This window comes from Phocoena phocoena, chromosome 4 (genome assembly GCF_963924675.1).
Source record: "Phocoena phocoena chromosome 4, mPhoPho1.1, whole genome shotgun sequence".
Classification (NCBI taxonomy): Eukaryota; Metazoa; Chordata; class Mammalia; order Artiodactyla; family Phocoenidae; genus Phocoena; species Phocoena phocoena.
This window is the reverse complement of record NC_089222.1, coordinates 140,755,424-140,771,994: the sequence shown is the minus strand read 5'-3', so window position 1 is coordinate 140,771,994 and position 16,571 is coordinate 140,755,424. Positions and strand designations below refer to the sequence as shown.

The 16,571-nt window shown below is 39.2% G+C and overlaps 1 protein-coding gene across 1 annotated transcript in view; it reads right to left on the bottom strand.

Moving 5' to 3' along the window:
* The window catches only part of SH3BGR (SH3 domain binding glutamate rich protein), a 63,541-nt gene that overhangs the window by 27,906 nt on the left and 19,064 nt on the right, over positions 1–16,571 (bottom strand). Inside the window, exon 3 of the mRNA XM_065876046.1 lies at positions 12,503–12,583. Coding sequence (XP_065732118.1) covers positions 12,503–12,583 — 81 coding nt within the window. The remainder of the gene's footprint in view (positions 1–12,502; positions 12,584–16,571) is intronic.

Genomic DNA, 16,571 nt, shown 5'->3' with positions numbered 1-16,571 from the left:
GAGTTGCTGTTCTCAGGGCTTAAGCCTGAGAAAAAGCAAATCTTGTGAGAGACATAAAACCACAACAGTAAACCCACAGGTTTTTTGCCTGAAAAATCCAAAAAAACAGAATTCGGGGCACCCACAGCCCCTAGAAAATGAGGACAGAATCCTGGACAGGTGAGAGGCAGATGGAGGGAGCCCCAAATTCTGTTTATAAACTCTGTCAAAACCTCCAGCTGAGCCCAGAACAATGTGTGTATGGGACTGGTTTCAGCTAAAGAAAAAAGAGCTCAAATCAGATTTAAGCTGCTACTAGAAACATAGAGTTTGCAGTTTGAGTACGACAAAGTAAATGCCTACTGAAACAAACAAACAAAAAAATCAACATTTTTCAGAGGAATGTAACAAAATACAGTCTGCACAACACAACCTTCACTATCTCCAAGTATCCAAAACACTTGAAGTATAAAGAACAGGAAAATGTGACCCATCCTCAAAAGAAAAAACAATAAATAGAGACCAATCCAGAAAGAACCCAGATGTTGGAATTAGCAGACAAAACTTTAAAGCAGCTATTATAACTGTGCTCAAAGATGTAAAGGAAAATATGCATACGATGCTGAAACAATTAGAAATCTCAGCAGAGAAATAACAACTATAAAAATCAAACAAGTGGGACATTCTATAGCAGAAAAAATACAATATCTGAAATTTAAAACTCACTAGACTGGATGCAGAATGAAGATGACAGAAGAAAAAATAAGTGAACTTAAAGATAGACCAACAGAAATTATCCAATTTGAAGACCAGAGAGAAACAAGATTTTTTAAAAATAAAAAAAGCTTCAGGGAAATATGGGATAATGACAAAAGACTTATCATATGTAATTAGAGTGTCAGAAGGGGAGATGAGACAAAATGGGACAGAAATAATATCTGAAAATATAATGGCTGAAAACTGCCTAAATGTGGTAAAAGACATATATATTTACAGATTCCAGAATCTCAGCAGATCCCAATAAGGATAAACAGAAAAAAAACTATGCCCAGGTACAACATAATCAAACAGCTGAAAACCAAAGATGAAGAGAAAATCTTGAAAGCTACCACAGAAAAATGACATATTACATACAGGGAACAAGGATTCAAGTAATCTTCATGTCTCATTAGAAACAATGAAGACCAGAAGACAGAAAGAAACAACATATTTAAAGTGTCAAAAAATTGTCTGAGTAAATGTAAAAGGTTAGATTTACTCTTTTTAAAAAAAATACATAGGATTGTTCAATGCAAAAATTATAATACTGTATAGTTGAGGTGATGATATACAAAAATGTAATATACATGATACATATAGCACAAAGGATGGGGGATGGTAAATGGATATGTATGATTGCCATGTTTGTTCATATTATAAAGTGTTATAAGATTAACTATAGACCGTGAAATACTAAAAATGTACACCAAAATCACTAGAGCAACCAAAAATAGTTTTGCATTACAAAAAAAATGAAAGAATTATCACTAAAAAGCCAAAAAATAAAAGGGAATTCTAAAGCACATCCAAATAACCCAAAACAAAGCAAAAGCACATAGAATAGAGGAATAAAAGGAGAGGGGACAAATAAAAAACAAGTAATAAATGATAAATCTAAACACAATTAATTCAACGATTACTTAAACATTAATAAACTAAATGGCCCAGTTGACAACAGAGATTGTCAGAATGAATAAAAAATGCACAAGATCTAATTCTATGTTGTCTACATGGGTAAGTTGAAAGTAAACGGATGGAAAAAGATATACCATGCAAACAGTAAGCATAAGAAGTCTGGAACATCTTTTTAAAACAGCTTTTTTTAAAAATCATAATATACAGATAAAAAGACAAAGAGTATTACCAGGGATTTCAAAAAGATATTTGATAATAATAAAAGGGTCAATTCATTAGAAAGTCATAATCATAAATATGATTGTGCTTTTAAAACGTATGAAGCATAAATTAGCCAGATTAAAGGGAAGAACAGACAATTCACATAACTGGAGATCTAACACCCCTTTCTCATCAACTGTACAGCAACTATTCAAGAATCCAGGCTAGGAAATTTCAGCCTCTCCAAATTTTTTAGAACAACTGATAGAGTTGGTTTGACTCTTTCTACCATATTAATTCATTAGAGCTCGTCTGTCTTGTCTCATGTTTTTCCTTCCCTTCATTTTGCTGACTTAAGTTTGTCTCCATTCTGTTTTCCTCAGCTCTGCCCCCGTTCTGCTAATCTAGATGTTCTGAAACGCTTTTCTATTTCACTATTGCTTACCTTTCTGTTCATAAAACTCACAGCTCTCTCTTAATAAATGACAGTTACATAATATGAACGATCCCCAACAAAATGATTTACCTCCGCTGCCCCTCACTGAGCCCAGACCTTCAGAACATTGGTATTTCCCTCCTTTTCTCCATATCCCCAAACCAGAATGGATATTCTCACATATGTCATTGTTCCCATATGGCCTTCCACAACTCCTGGCTATTTCTGAGGTTGTTTAAAATTCCTGACGTCACTATTTTGACAAGGTTTTCCTTTACAGAAGTGGTTCTCAGCTTTAGGAGCACATTAAAGTCCCCTGGGGCCTCCCCGCCCAGAGATTTCCATTCAGCCCATCTTGGCTAAGGCCCTGGCATCTCCTGGTACTAACAGCTCCCCTGGTGCTTCTGCTGTGTATCTAGGGCTGAGGCGGACTGCCAGGGTCCGCCTGCTCCAGGTTTCTTGGGGGCCTGCCCCGCCCCCAACCCATCTCACACTCACCGCTTCTCCCAGGGAAGACCCCTCTGTGGGCCACCGCCGGGACTAAGGGCAGGATGGAGGTGGGGGGTTCAGCTGCCAGGCTGCTTCAAATCACTGCCCAGGGCCCCTCCTGCAGTGCGAATGCCCCATCTGGGCCTGCAGGGCCCTGAGAGCTGAGCCCACCTTGGCCAACACCAGGCCTCAGTTCCTCCTTCAAACCAGCCCTTTCTGCTTTCCATCTTGCAGGGACTCTTGCCTAGTTTCTGGTCCTCAGACAGCACCCTCTGGTTTTCCTGCCCAGTCAGGCGCTGAGGGGCTGGAGGGGAGGCTGCAGCATCACCTTCAAGTGGAGGGCCCTCTGCTCTCTCTTAGTCATGAGTTCTCTTCTCCTGCTCTTCATGCTTTTGTTTTCTCCTCACGCTTTTTATTTATTTTTGCAGTAGGTCCTTGTTGGTTATCCATTTTATTTTTTAAAAATTTTTTTTACTGTGCTAAAACTCACATAATCTAAAACATACTATTTTAACCATATTTAACTGTACATTTCAGTGGCACTAAGTACATGTACATTGGTGTGCAACTCTCACCAACAACCATCTCCCAAATGTTTCACCTTCCTAAACTGAAACTCTGTCCCCATTAAACACTAATTCCCATTCCCTCTCCCCATCCTCCCCACGCCCTGGCCCCTGGCATCTACCGATGTACTTTCTGACTATGAATTTGACTATTCTAGGTACCTCGTATAACTGGAATCAAACAGTATTTGTATGCACCTAATGTATACTGGAACACATTTTAACACATATATTACATTTTAATATATTTCCGGCAAACAGATTGTACCTTCCTTTTTTGCCCCTGTGCTATTCAGTAGGCCCTCACCAGCCATCTACTTCATACATAGGAGTGTACATACGTCGATCCCAATCTCCCAATCCATCCCACCTCCCCAACTTGGTATCCATACGTTAGTTCTCTACATCTGTGTCTCTATTTCTGCTTTGCAAATAGGTTCATCTGTACCATTTTTCTAAATTCCACATATATGCGTTAATACACGATATTTGTTTTTCTCTTCCTGACTTACTTCGCTCTGTATGACAGTCTCTAAGTCCATCCACGTCTCTGCAAATGGCACAATTTCATTCCTTTTTATGGCTGAGTAATATTCCATTGTACACATGTACCACGTCTTCTTTATCCATTCCTCTGTTGATGGACGGTTACCCATTTTAAATACAGTAGTGTGTACATGTCAATCCCAAACTCCCAATCTATCCCTCCCCCTGACAATTCTCCCCAGTAACCATAAGTTCATTCTCTAAGTCTGTGAGTCTCTTTCTATTTTGTAAATAAGTTCAATTGTATCATTTTTTAAGATTCCACATATAAGCAGTAGCATACGACATTTGTCTTTCTCTGTCTTACTTAACTTCACCTAGTATGATAATCTTCGCTATTTCTGGAACTACTCTTGTTCATGTCCTAGGTCTCCTGTGGCTGACTTCCAGGCTCTGGCTTTCCCAAATGACTTCTATTTCTTTGCATTTTATTTTGTGTTGGAGGTATTTCCTCCTGTTGATCTTGAACCACATGTGGGTCTCAATGGCATCCACTCTCTCCACCGCTCATCTTGCAGTTTTAAATTAGGAAATTTCAGAATGTCTGTTTCTGCTTCAAATTCATGTCTTGTACAGTCCTCATCAAATGTTTCTGTCTCCCTCTCCTTCTTCCTTTCACGCTCCTTCCTTTGAAGGCACCTGGATTCTCTGTTCAGTCTGGTCTTCCTCCTTCAGGTTACTGGGAAACCCTGCACTTACTGAAATATTTTTGCCATGACTCAAAATTGCTTTCAACGGAAGCTCACTAGTCACACCAGAAAATGAGGATCAAAACTTTTAATCACACGTCATTTTGGGCCCCAAATTACATTATCCAGACATATTATCTGCACCTTCTTCACCAGACTTGGATGCGTCCTAAGAGAGAATCCATCTTCTGCTAGAGGATGCAACCATGACCCCATCAGACGATTGGAACCCTCTTGAGCAATGTCAGTGTCACTGTGGGAAATGTCAGAACATCCTGGGGTGGCTGCTGTGACGACGGTCCCCACTGGGATGTTCAGATTCTGACGCTGAATAGTCACACCCTGACAGCATTCTATAAACGTGATGCTTTGTCATTGTGATGACTGTACGTACCTCTACCAGTTACAGGAAAATCTATTTACATATATACATATATATAACTGGATATTTTCCATTGGTGTCTTAATAATACTCCCCTGACTAAAATAACATATAGAAGACGTTGGTCCTAGTGGTTCCTTGCATGATATTTGACAATGATGGTATAGGGTATCAATCCTAACTTTAGTTATTTGCTTTAAATGTTAACTCGATCATCTTTTACTTCTTTAATTTCAATCTAGCATGATCCAGGGTAGTAATTTTCAATTAGAGATTCCCATCATATACTGTAGTGGAATAACTGAGGACGTGGAAAGGAGACGTGACCCATGAGCCCCCCCGCCCCAGCAAACTGGGGGCTGGCGAATAAGCCAGAACTGCAAACAGTCCTGATTGCTTTGAGCGCCCCCCCCGGCAAACGGGGGGCCTGCGGAGACGCATTGAGTGCTTTGGGCACTGATCCATGAGATGGCCTCAGTATAATCAGAGTGGTGGGAACGCAAGGAAATGTCCTTGTGCTACTTCAGTATAATCAGAAAAACGGTGGGAACTTTGTGCTGCTTTTGCGCTCAAGGACGAAGCACGGCAGGTGCTCACGAAAGCCAGTTATTGCTTCTATAATTAATAAAAACATAGGCTGCAGCTTTGGCACTTCTGAAATGTTAAGAAAACAAGTCTTAAAATGTAAACCTAGATAATGCTTTAATAAAAGCTACCACAGCAGGACAGACGGCGCTGTTTTGCCTGAGCGAGCGGCAGCCCTCTACTGCTGGGCTTCGGCACAGTTCATCTCGTGTGATGAGCTGACTTTCGGCCCTGTCCTAAGATAAACGACAACAATATACTCATGTAGTTTTACTAATATATAGTTGTTCAGGATCTACTGCAGACCGACTGAATCTCATTACTTGATATTCTTGATATATTCCTACCATATATGGTAAGAATACGCTTGTCATTCATGGCATGTTGCATGGTACATATGCTTGGTATATTCACAGTATAGCTCTCTGGATAATTTTGTTGTATCAAGATTTTTCCTCTATTCATCCATTTTTAGAAATAAGATAGAATGATTGCTGTTGTCTTTGAAAATAGACTTAGTGATTACATTTATATTTTGCCTAAAACTTTTTTGGAGTGACTTTATTACTTCATTTTGCATGCCACAGAAACAGCCTATACTTTTTTTTTTTTTTTTTTTTTTTTGCGGTAAGCGGGCCTCTCACTATTGTGGCCTTTCCCGTTGCGGAGCTCAGGCTCAGCGGCCATGGCTCACGGGCCCAGCCGCTCCGCAGCATGTGGGATCTTCCCGGACCGGGGCACGAACCCGTGTCCCCTGCATCGGCAGGCGGACTCTCAACCACTGCGCCACCAGGGAAACCCACAACCTATAATTTTTTAACCTATCACTAAGTACTTTTTGAGGTAACATTGATTTATAACATTGTATAAGTTTCGTGTATACATTACATTTCTACTTCTGTATATCCTACAACGTGCTCACCACCAAAAATTTAGTTTCCATCCATCACTATACAGTTGACCACCTTTACCTGTATCGCCCTCTTCCTCACCCATCCCCTCTGGTGACCACTACTCTGTTCTCTGTATCTATGTGTTTGGTTCTGTTTGTTCATTTATTTTGTTTGTTTGTTCATTAGATTTTTATGTTGCACATATTGAGTGAAATCATACAGTATTTATCTTTTTCCATCTAATTTATTTCACTTCTCATAATACTTTCAAGGTCCATCCACGTTGTCACAAATGGCAAGATTTCATCTTTTTATGGCTGAATAGTATTCCAGTGTGTTAGTGCATGTGTGTGTGTGTGTGTGTGTGTGTGTGTGTGTGTGTGTGTATCACATCTTCTTTATCCATTCATCTATTGATGGGCACCTAGGTTGCTTCCATATCTCAGCTATTGTAAATAATGTCACAATAAACATCAAGGTGCATATATCTTTTAGAATTTGAATTCCTTTTTGAGGAATCACCATACTGTCTTCCATAGTGGCTTCACCAACTTACATTCCCACCAACAGTGTATAAGGGTTCCCTTTTCTCCAAATCCTCCTCAATACTTTTTACTTGTTGTCTTTTTGTTGACAGCCCTACTGACAGGTGTGAAGTGATATCTCTTTGTGGTTTTGATTCACATTTCCCTGATGCTTAGTGATGCTGAGCATCTTTTCATGCAACTGTTGGCCATCTGTATGTCTTCTTTGGAAAAATGTCTATTCAGGTTCTCTGCCCATTTTTAATTGGGTTGTTTGTTTTTCTGATGTCAAATTATATGAGTTCTTTGTATATTTTGGATATTAATCCCTTGTCAGATACATTGTTTGCAAATATCTTCTCCCATTCAGTAGGTGAGAGAAGAAGTAGACTTTTTGTTTTGTTGATCTCTTCCTTTGCTGTGCAAAAGCTTTTTAGTTTGATGTCATTCCGTTTTTTTATTTTTGCTTTTGTTTCCCTTGCCTGAGGAGAAAGATCCAAAAAAATACTGCTAGACCAATGTCAAACAGTGTACTACCTACGTTTTCTTCTAGAAGTTTCACGGTTTCAGGTCTTACATTCAAGTCTCTAATCCATTTTAAGTTAACTTTGGTGTATGGTGTGAGATGGTGGTCTGATTTCAATTTTTTTACATCTTACTGTCCAATTGTCCCAATAACATTTAATGAAGAGTCTATCCTTTCACAATTTTATGTCCTTTGCTCTTTTGTCTTTTCTTTCCCTAAGAGTTTCGGATTAGCAGATGCAAACTATTACATTTAGAATGGATAGCACAGGGAACTATATCCAATATCTGGGGATAAACCGTAATGGAAAAGAATATAAAAAAAGAATGTCTATATGTGTATAACTGAGTCACTTTGCTGTACAGCAGAGATTGGCACCACACTGTAAATCAACTATACTTCAATAAGAAAAATAAAATAAAATAATGATGCTCACTGAATCAGATATGACCAGATGCCTGTGAAGAACTGAGGTTGATTTTATGGAGGCAATGCTTACTTACAAAGCTCTCTTGGGAGAACCGGCCTGGTACTCGGCCTGGTACAGCCTCTGCCTAAGAAAACTGTTCCACAAGCAATAATGCTGCTTATACTGCTTAAGATCATTTTATAAGCATACATTTTCTCCATAATAGTCAAGAGTATCTATTTTTAGCTTGAACAAGATTGATTTCCTTGCTGACACTTCTCCACCATGTCGTTTGCTACAAAACGACACTGTGACAAATAATATCGCTTCCATAAATCATCAAGTGTCCGTCTTCCCAAAGGATACTTGAAGGACTTTGCCCCAAGTACACACCAACACCTATAAACCCGAGCAATGCTGACAGCACCAAAGGTTCTAGCATGGACTGTGCTGCTAATTAGTGGAGTATCTTTGTGCAAATCACCTAAACCTCTTGGGCTTCGAGTTCCTCCTTTGTGAAGAGAAGGCTCTGAACTGGATGTTAAGTCCCTCTAGGCTGAGCTCTGTAATTCCACGGCCATCCCTTTCTTCTACTTAGCCAAAAAGAATTTCACGCAATAGGACAAAACCTAAACACAAACCAGGGTGAGATCTAAAATCTGAGATTAGGTAATATTTTTAATGGGACAAGATGACGCAGAGCAGAGGGTGAGATAGAATTACATATATTAGGGTGGCTGTGCCTCAAAACGTAATGAAAAAAGCAATTTGCAGAAAATTCCAAAAAAAAATGATTCCAATTAAGCATTAAGAATACAAAACAACATATGTACTGCTTGTGGAGATGAATACATAGTTTTATATATAGTCTTAAAATACCCATGATGTTAGTGGCCCCTAAGGAAAGAGGGAAACAAGGATGGGGAGAAAAACAAAGTGAACTCATTGTTTCTCTGTAATGTGTGAGTTCTTTAACTAAAGCAAATATGATATCACCTTCACTTTGGCGAGGCGTATCTATGAATATTTGCTAAATGAGTCCTTAACTTAGTGCTTGTTAAACAGGAGTGTGCATCAGAATCAACTAACAAACGAACTTTTTTAAAAATGAAGGTCGGGCTTCCCTGGTGGCGCAGTGGTTGGGAGTCCGCCTGCCGACGCAGGGGACGCGGGTTCGTGCCCCGGTCCGGGAAGATCCCACACGCCGCGGAGTGGCTGGGCCCGTGAGCCATGGCTGCTGAGCCTGCGCGTCCGGAGCCTGTGCTCCGCAACGGGAGAGGCCACAACAGTGAGAGGCTCGCGTACCACAAAAAAAAAAAAAAAAAAAAAAAAAAAAAAGAAGGTCCCTGACCCTCTCCCCTTACAATTCAGGGTCAGTAGGTCTGAAGCAGAACTCAAGCATCTTAATTTTTTTAAAACTGTCCAAGTGATTCTTTTGCAGAGCAGCCTATAATACAATACTAATATTTAAGATAAAATTAAACAAAAGATACAAATGGTCATAACAGCATTATTCATAATAGTCCCAAAGTGGAAACAACCCAAATGTCCATCAACTGATGAATCAATAAATAAAATATGGTCTATTCATACAGTGGAATATCATTCTGCCATAAAAAGAGAAGAAGTACTGACACATTCTACTACATAGATGAACCTTGACAGCATTATGCTAAGTGAAAGAACCAGAAGCAAAGAACAAAATATTGTATGATTAGTCCAGGAGGCCCAGCGGTCAAATAAGAGGAATTTCAAAAAGAGCAAAGAAAAGAAAATGGAAACTAATGGGAAAAGAATGACCACAGAAATAGTACCTCCAACATCTTCCAGAACTGAAGGACATGACTTTCCAGATTGAAAAAAGGCCCAGCAAGTGCCCAGCACAAACAAGGAAGAAAAGACCACTCCAAGTACCTCATCATACAACTTCAAAGCAAAAGAGAGGAACCTAAAGTCTCCCAGGAATGAGAAAAACAAGACCAGACACAAATACAGGGTCAGTAGACAGACTGGCACCAGGTTTCTCAACAACAGCCCTGGAAACTACTAAGAATATGGACCCGCAGCTTTCCAGTCCTGAGCAGAAGTGATGTCTGGCCTGGAGCTCTGCACCTTAGCACACAGAAAAGTCATCCATGAGGGGTGAAGGCAGGACCTACCATTTTCTGTAATAACCCTTGACCTTTTCAAAATTATACATATATTAATTGGATAAAAATTAAATTTTAATATTCAAAAAACAGTCTTTTCAAGAGAAATGAAGATACGCATTGGGGTACAAAGATGCACTTAAGATAAAAACTCATCACGGTACAGTCCCTCTTCAGAGCACAACAGAACCAGAAACCAAATTGTAAAATAGAATCTGATGGCCCTAAAATCAAGGAGGTTAAACCCTCTCATTGCTGATTCAATCCATCAGCAATTCTTACCAATTCTTCCTCCAAAACAGATACTAAAATCATCCACTTCTGTACTTTTCTATCCCCACCACCCTAGTCCACACCACCATGACATCTCATCCGTTTTACTACAGTAATTTGTACCACTTCAATCCATTCATCCCATTGTAGCCAAAAAGAGTTCTAGACAAGGAAATAAAATTACTCCTCTGCTTAAAACCCTTACAATGTCTTAACGGTCCCTAAGATAGACTCCAGAGCACTGCTGTGGCCCATGGGCTGCCCACCTGCTGCTCCCACCTCCCATGGTGCCCCTTCCCTCTTCACTTCGGCAACTCAGGACTCAGGGTAGCCATGGCAGGTCCTAGGAGTCGCCAAGCCCTTTCCTGCCTCAGGGCCTTTGCATTCGCTCTTACCTTTGCCTTGAACACTCTTCCCTCCACCCTTCCTGTCCTTCTTCAAGACCCAAGTGACCTGAGTGTCCCCACCAAGAAATATACCTTAACACTAAGGTACCATCTCTTAAACATAATAGCTAAACTAACGTGACCCAGTTAACAAACTCCTATACCAAATAAAAAATATCAAATTGCATATAATAGCTCTTAGCACTTTTTTAAACGGTTAATAACGTGTACGAGATATGTTGCATTTAAGTTGACCAAAGCCAGAAAGGTATTTCATTAAAAGGGAAATAACTTTATTTCCCCGTATAGAACTATTATCCCCTTATAGTACATTAACTAACTGTAAAATCTACATGTTACCATTTGGAGAAGGAATTCGTGTTACACCTGCATGTGTTAACCTAAGCACTAAGAGACCTCAGGTGTCATTACCTAAAGAATGTGGACACATGGAAGACAGCACATCCACGTGCCTCTGAGACACACCCATCTCTATAAGGTAGGATTTTTAGTTGTGTCTCCTATGGTGAGAATTAATTGGGACTCAGTCATCACAAATCTCTTTTGAAATGAAGCTGGGCACAAACAGATTAGTTAAGAAATAAATGGGGCTTCCCTGGTGGCGCAGTGGTTGAGAGTCCGCCTGCCGGTGCAGGGTACGCGGGTTCGTGCCCTGGTCCGGGAGGGTCCCGCGTGCCGCGGAGCGGCTGGGCCCGTGGGCCGTGGCCGCTGGGCCTGCGCGTCCGGAGCCTGTGCTCCGCAGCGGGAGAGGCCACAGCAGTGAGAGGCCCGCGTACCACAAAAAAAAAAAAAAAAAAAAAAAAAAAAAAAAAAAAAAAAAGAAATAAATGAATTAGACAAATGTGTGCTTGTCTTGTATCTACGGAGAGTCATGTATGAGACGCTTGGTAGAGGTGAGGAATGCAGTGAAGGTAAGGAATAAAACCAGGTGATCTCTGGTGCTTCCCTGGTGGTGCAGTGGTAGAGAGTCCGCCTGCTGATACAGGGGACACGGATTCATGCCCCAGTCCGGGAAGATCCCACATGCCACGGAGCGGCTGGGCCCGTGAGCCATGGCCGCTGAGCCTGCGTATCCGGAGCCTGTGCTCTGCAACGGGAGAGGCCACAACAGTGAGAGGCCCGCGTACCGCAAAAAAAAAAAAACAAAAAAAAAACAGGTGATCTCCACCAGACATTCAAATTCATGGTATTTGCTTTATTAGCATAATTCTTTATTTAATTGATATAATTGTACATAATCAAAGATGAAACAACACCAGAGGGGAAAAGAAATCTGATGAAATTTATCTATTCTTGAGTCTAGATCTTACTTTTTCCCTCCTCATCAGACAAAAAAAGCAAAATTCATTTTCAATAGAAATAATTAATATAGGAGTACATATCATTATAAAATTAACTAACATAAGCTGTCATGAGAAATTCATAACAAAATAATTTCATAGACACAACCTGAGAATTTATACTTTTACATATTTAATTAACGCATTTAAGATTATTGAATGCAATGATATTTCTTAGGTATTGTGAAGCTTACTATAACAAGGTGTAAACAGAGCAAAAATAATAAAAGCACAGTTTTGAAACATGCTTTAGTAGAAACCATGCATTATCTCTATGCATAAGACTTCATCAGAATAAGAAGTGTATTAAAATCATGGTCATTTAAAGATCATCACTTATTAAACAGTGTTGGTGCTGATTTTATCCTCACTTCTTATGAACTATATTGGGTCATTGACCTACATTGGATCCCAAGAGGGTGTTCAAGCTTACCTTTGAGCCTGGAGGGGGAGCCAAGCCGAGGAAGGAATAAATAATATTCTCTTCTTTTGCAGAGAAGAAAGAGTCAAAATCCTTCAAGCAAAGAAAAAGAATGATTAAACCCAGTGCACACTTGTGAGCCAGTATATTGACCTAAGTTAATATCTTTTATTTATTAGTCATTAAGCGAGGAGCTAACACAAAATGCTATCCCCATTTGCTTTGCCAAAGTGATCAAGCCCAAATTTAGGAAATTGAAGCATGAAGTTTACACTTGTTTTTACACACCTTCATTGTGCCTATTACAGTACAGTGAAAACACACACACACACACACACACACACACACACACAAATTGTTCCTGCTCAGGAATTGCTGACAACACGCAAACATACATACTGAGGAAGAACCTAGGGGCAGGACAGGAATAAAGACGCAGACGATGAGAATGGACTTGAGGACACGGGGAGGGGGAAGGGTAAGCTGGGATGAAGTAAGAGAGTGGCATGGACATATATACACTACCAAAGGTAAAATAGACAGCTAGTGGGAAGCAGCCACATAGCACAGGGAGATCACCTCGGTGCTTTGTGACCACCTAGAGGGGTGGGATAGGGAGGGTGGGAGGGAGACGCAAGAAGGAGGAGATATGGGGATATATGTATATGTATGGCTGACTCACTTTGTTATACAGCAGAAACTAACACAACACTGTAAAGCAATTATACTCCAATAAAGATGTTTTTAAAAAAAAACATGCATAGTGGAAGGCTTCTCTAAAAGTTTCACATCTTTAGCTGGTTTCCTTATAATTTGACCCTATGGATTTGGACCCTAATCAGGGTCCAAACAACACAGGACTAAAACAATTAAACCAACACCGGATTTCTCTGCTGTTGTTATAGTAGCTTCTAAGGGCCCAGACCTGTCTCAGGCCCTTCTAAGATTACAGAGGGTTTAGAAAGGCGCTTGTTTTGCCAAAATGGGAAAAACTGCACAGCGATCTGAAACCTGGTAGCTGATAGAAACCGGAAGCTCAGTGAAACTCCACCCCCATGCCAGACCACATCCAGGTCAGTGCTTCACCAGGTGGGTCCAGCCCTAAACCAACTCTCCAGTAGTGTAATTGTCAATAGCTCGGAAGAGTTTCACTTTTTATCATTAAACATAAAAGATACTCCCTGGCCACTTTCTTACTGCCAATCTTTGTCATTGGGGCTGTGATGCAATTTCAACAGTGTTGCCAAAAGGCTCAGAAGGTACAGGGTTAGTCTGGCCTGAACCGAACAGGACACTGAAACCAACGAGGTCATGTTATTGCCTACCCTCCTCTTATGTGTGTTAAGAGCTTAAAACCAAAGACAGGCCACCTATATTGGGAAGAAAATGTTATGTACTTCTCGTGTGTTCATCTTAGCCTAAGATTTATTTTCCTACCTGTATCCCTGATTCTCTCAGTGATTAATTTTCTTCTTTTGTACTGAAGGTGTTTTTGTAAACTGCCTCAAATCTTAGCTGAGGGAAATATAGCATGGTAAGTGATTCTTTGGTATCAGAAATTCTCACTAATTCCCAGAGCACATACTTACTAGGTGGTTGTTAAAGATTACATGATAGAATTCATTAATAGTATAGCACTAGTAAGTAGGTAAAAGGTAATAAAGTAAATTTATACCAGTTTCTTAAACTTCCATAGATAAATATCTGACGATCTCTAGTTGTCAACTCTAGAAGCTTTCAAGTCAAGATAAGTTTTCTTATAATTGAACAAATTGTGTTTCGCTTCAACTTAAGTCCATATAGCTTCTTCAGAATTTCAGAGGACTGAAGAAGTTTGTTCATATTTTTTACTTGATGTTAACAAATAGATATAGAAAATAATGAGTATGAAATGGGTTTTCAACTTCCAGTTACGTTAGTGTGGCAGATTAGATGCCCTAAAACACCATCTCGAAAAAGAAATTTTTAAGCCAGATTAAGAAAAAAAGTATAAATGCATTGCTAAGCTGGTACCGGAAAAAAAAAAAAAAGTATAGCCAAGTGAGATCAAGAATCCTAAGAATAAGCACACAACAAGGCCACCATCCACGTTGAGAGTTTCTTACAAAACCAGGAAATCTTTATCTTCCACTCTGATGCCACAGAGAGAAAAGAGGCAAGTGGATAAAGCCTGGGCCTCCTTAAGGTGGGGAGTTCTATAAAACACACACACATAAAGATACACACACATACATACACACACAGAGATATACATTTGCACATATAGACACATACATACACGTATATACATAGATGTATAGATACACATACAGACACATATATATACACATACATATGCACATGCATACACACATATACATAGATACACACATACATGCACATATATACACAGACACACACACCAGAACCCCACTGAGGGCTCTACCCTCAATGTAAATATAAATGAGAAAAAACTTTGCCATGAAAAATAGAATGGAAGAAAACGTCCCTGATTCAACTTTGGTGCTCAGTGAAAAAGAAAACATTCTCTGAGAATTTATAACTACAAGCCAAAATTCATGAGAGTTTTTGATCCAAATTCCCACGACATGTGTTGTCCAGAAAATCTTCAAAGGAAATCAAGTTAAAAGGGTTCTAACTTTTATAGATCTCCCAGGAAACTAGCAGAAACAAATTCCAGCCTCAAAGAGTATCTGAAAATAGCATTTTTTTAATGAGCAAATCAGAGTCAAAAATCACAAAATAAATAAGGAAATAAAAATATACCGTGTGTGAAAGCCAGCAGAAATAATGGAAAGCAGAATCAGACACTGGAATTATCAGGCAGAAAATATCAAATATCTATATTTAATATACATAAAGAAATGAAAGAAAAGCTTGAAAACACAAGAAATAAACTAGAAAGAACAATTAAGCAAATTTGGAAAGAACCAGAAAGTCCTCCTAACAATGAAAATGTGGATTAAATAGCTAATTAGACCACATCAGAAGAAAACAATTTAGCTAACTGGGAGATTCAACCAAAGACATTATCTGGAGAGGGGGGAAAAAGGATGAAAAATATGGAAGAAATATTATTATAGGAAGACAGAATGAGAAGGTCTAACACACATCTTATAGGAGAAGCTAACAGAGACAATGGGGGGAAAGGCATACTCAAACATATATGGCTAATAATCTTCTAGACTTGCTGAAGATACCAATCCTTAGACTCAGGAAGCCCAAAAATAATCCTAAACTGGATAAATAAGAAGAACTCTAGGGAATTCCCTGGTGGTCCAGTGGTTAGGACTTGGCGCTTTCACTAACATGTGGCAAAAAAAAAACCTCTAAATCTAGACACATCCTAGAGAAAGATTATAATGCAGCCCATGGAGGGAGGGGTAGAAGGGAGGGGAAAAGGAAAACGTTTCCCCCGCAAAGTATGACATTAGATTGACAACTGGCTTCTCAATAGCAATGCAGAAGTCAGAAGAAAGTAAAATAATTTCAACAAGCTTACAAAAAAAATAACCCTCGACTCAGAATTCTAGGCTTAGTGAAACTATTTTTCATACATGAGTGAAATAAAGACACTTGTCTGGAAAAATGTCTTTTTTAAACAAAAAACATTTAGAGGATTTACCACCAACAGACCCTCACTTAAAGAAACTCTTATAGGACACATTTAGGCAGAAGGAAGATGATTCCAGGTGGATTATCTAAGATGCAAGAAGAAATAATGAGCAAAGATATTAATAAATATGTGGGCAAATCTAAATCTAAACAAACCTTGACTATAAAAACAATAAGTAGAAATGTTGTGAGGTGGTATAATGGCCAAAAAATTAAAATACTAAAATAACCGAACACATGTAAATAGGGAAAGGGTGATTAGGGTTAAAGTAAAGATACAATCTTACCTAATTTAAATTAAGTATGGTTGTTAAAATAACGAAAGTAACCACTAAGAGAACAGATAGCTTATATTAAGTAAACGGAGAAATATAATTAGGAAAAAAGACTTTAGTCAAAATAAAGTCAAGAAAAGACAAAAAAAGAAAGAAACTGCAGAAGTTGGAAAAATAAAAAGTACATAACA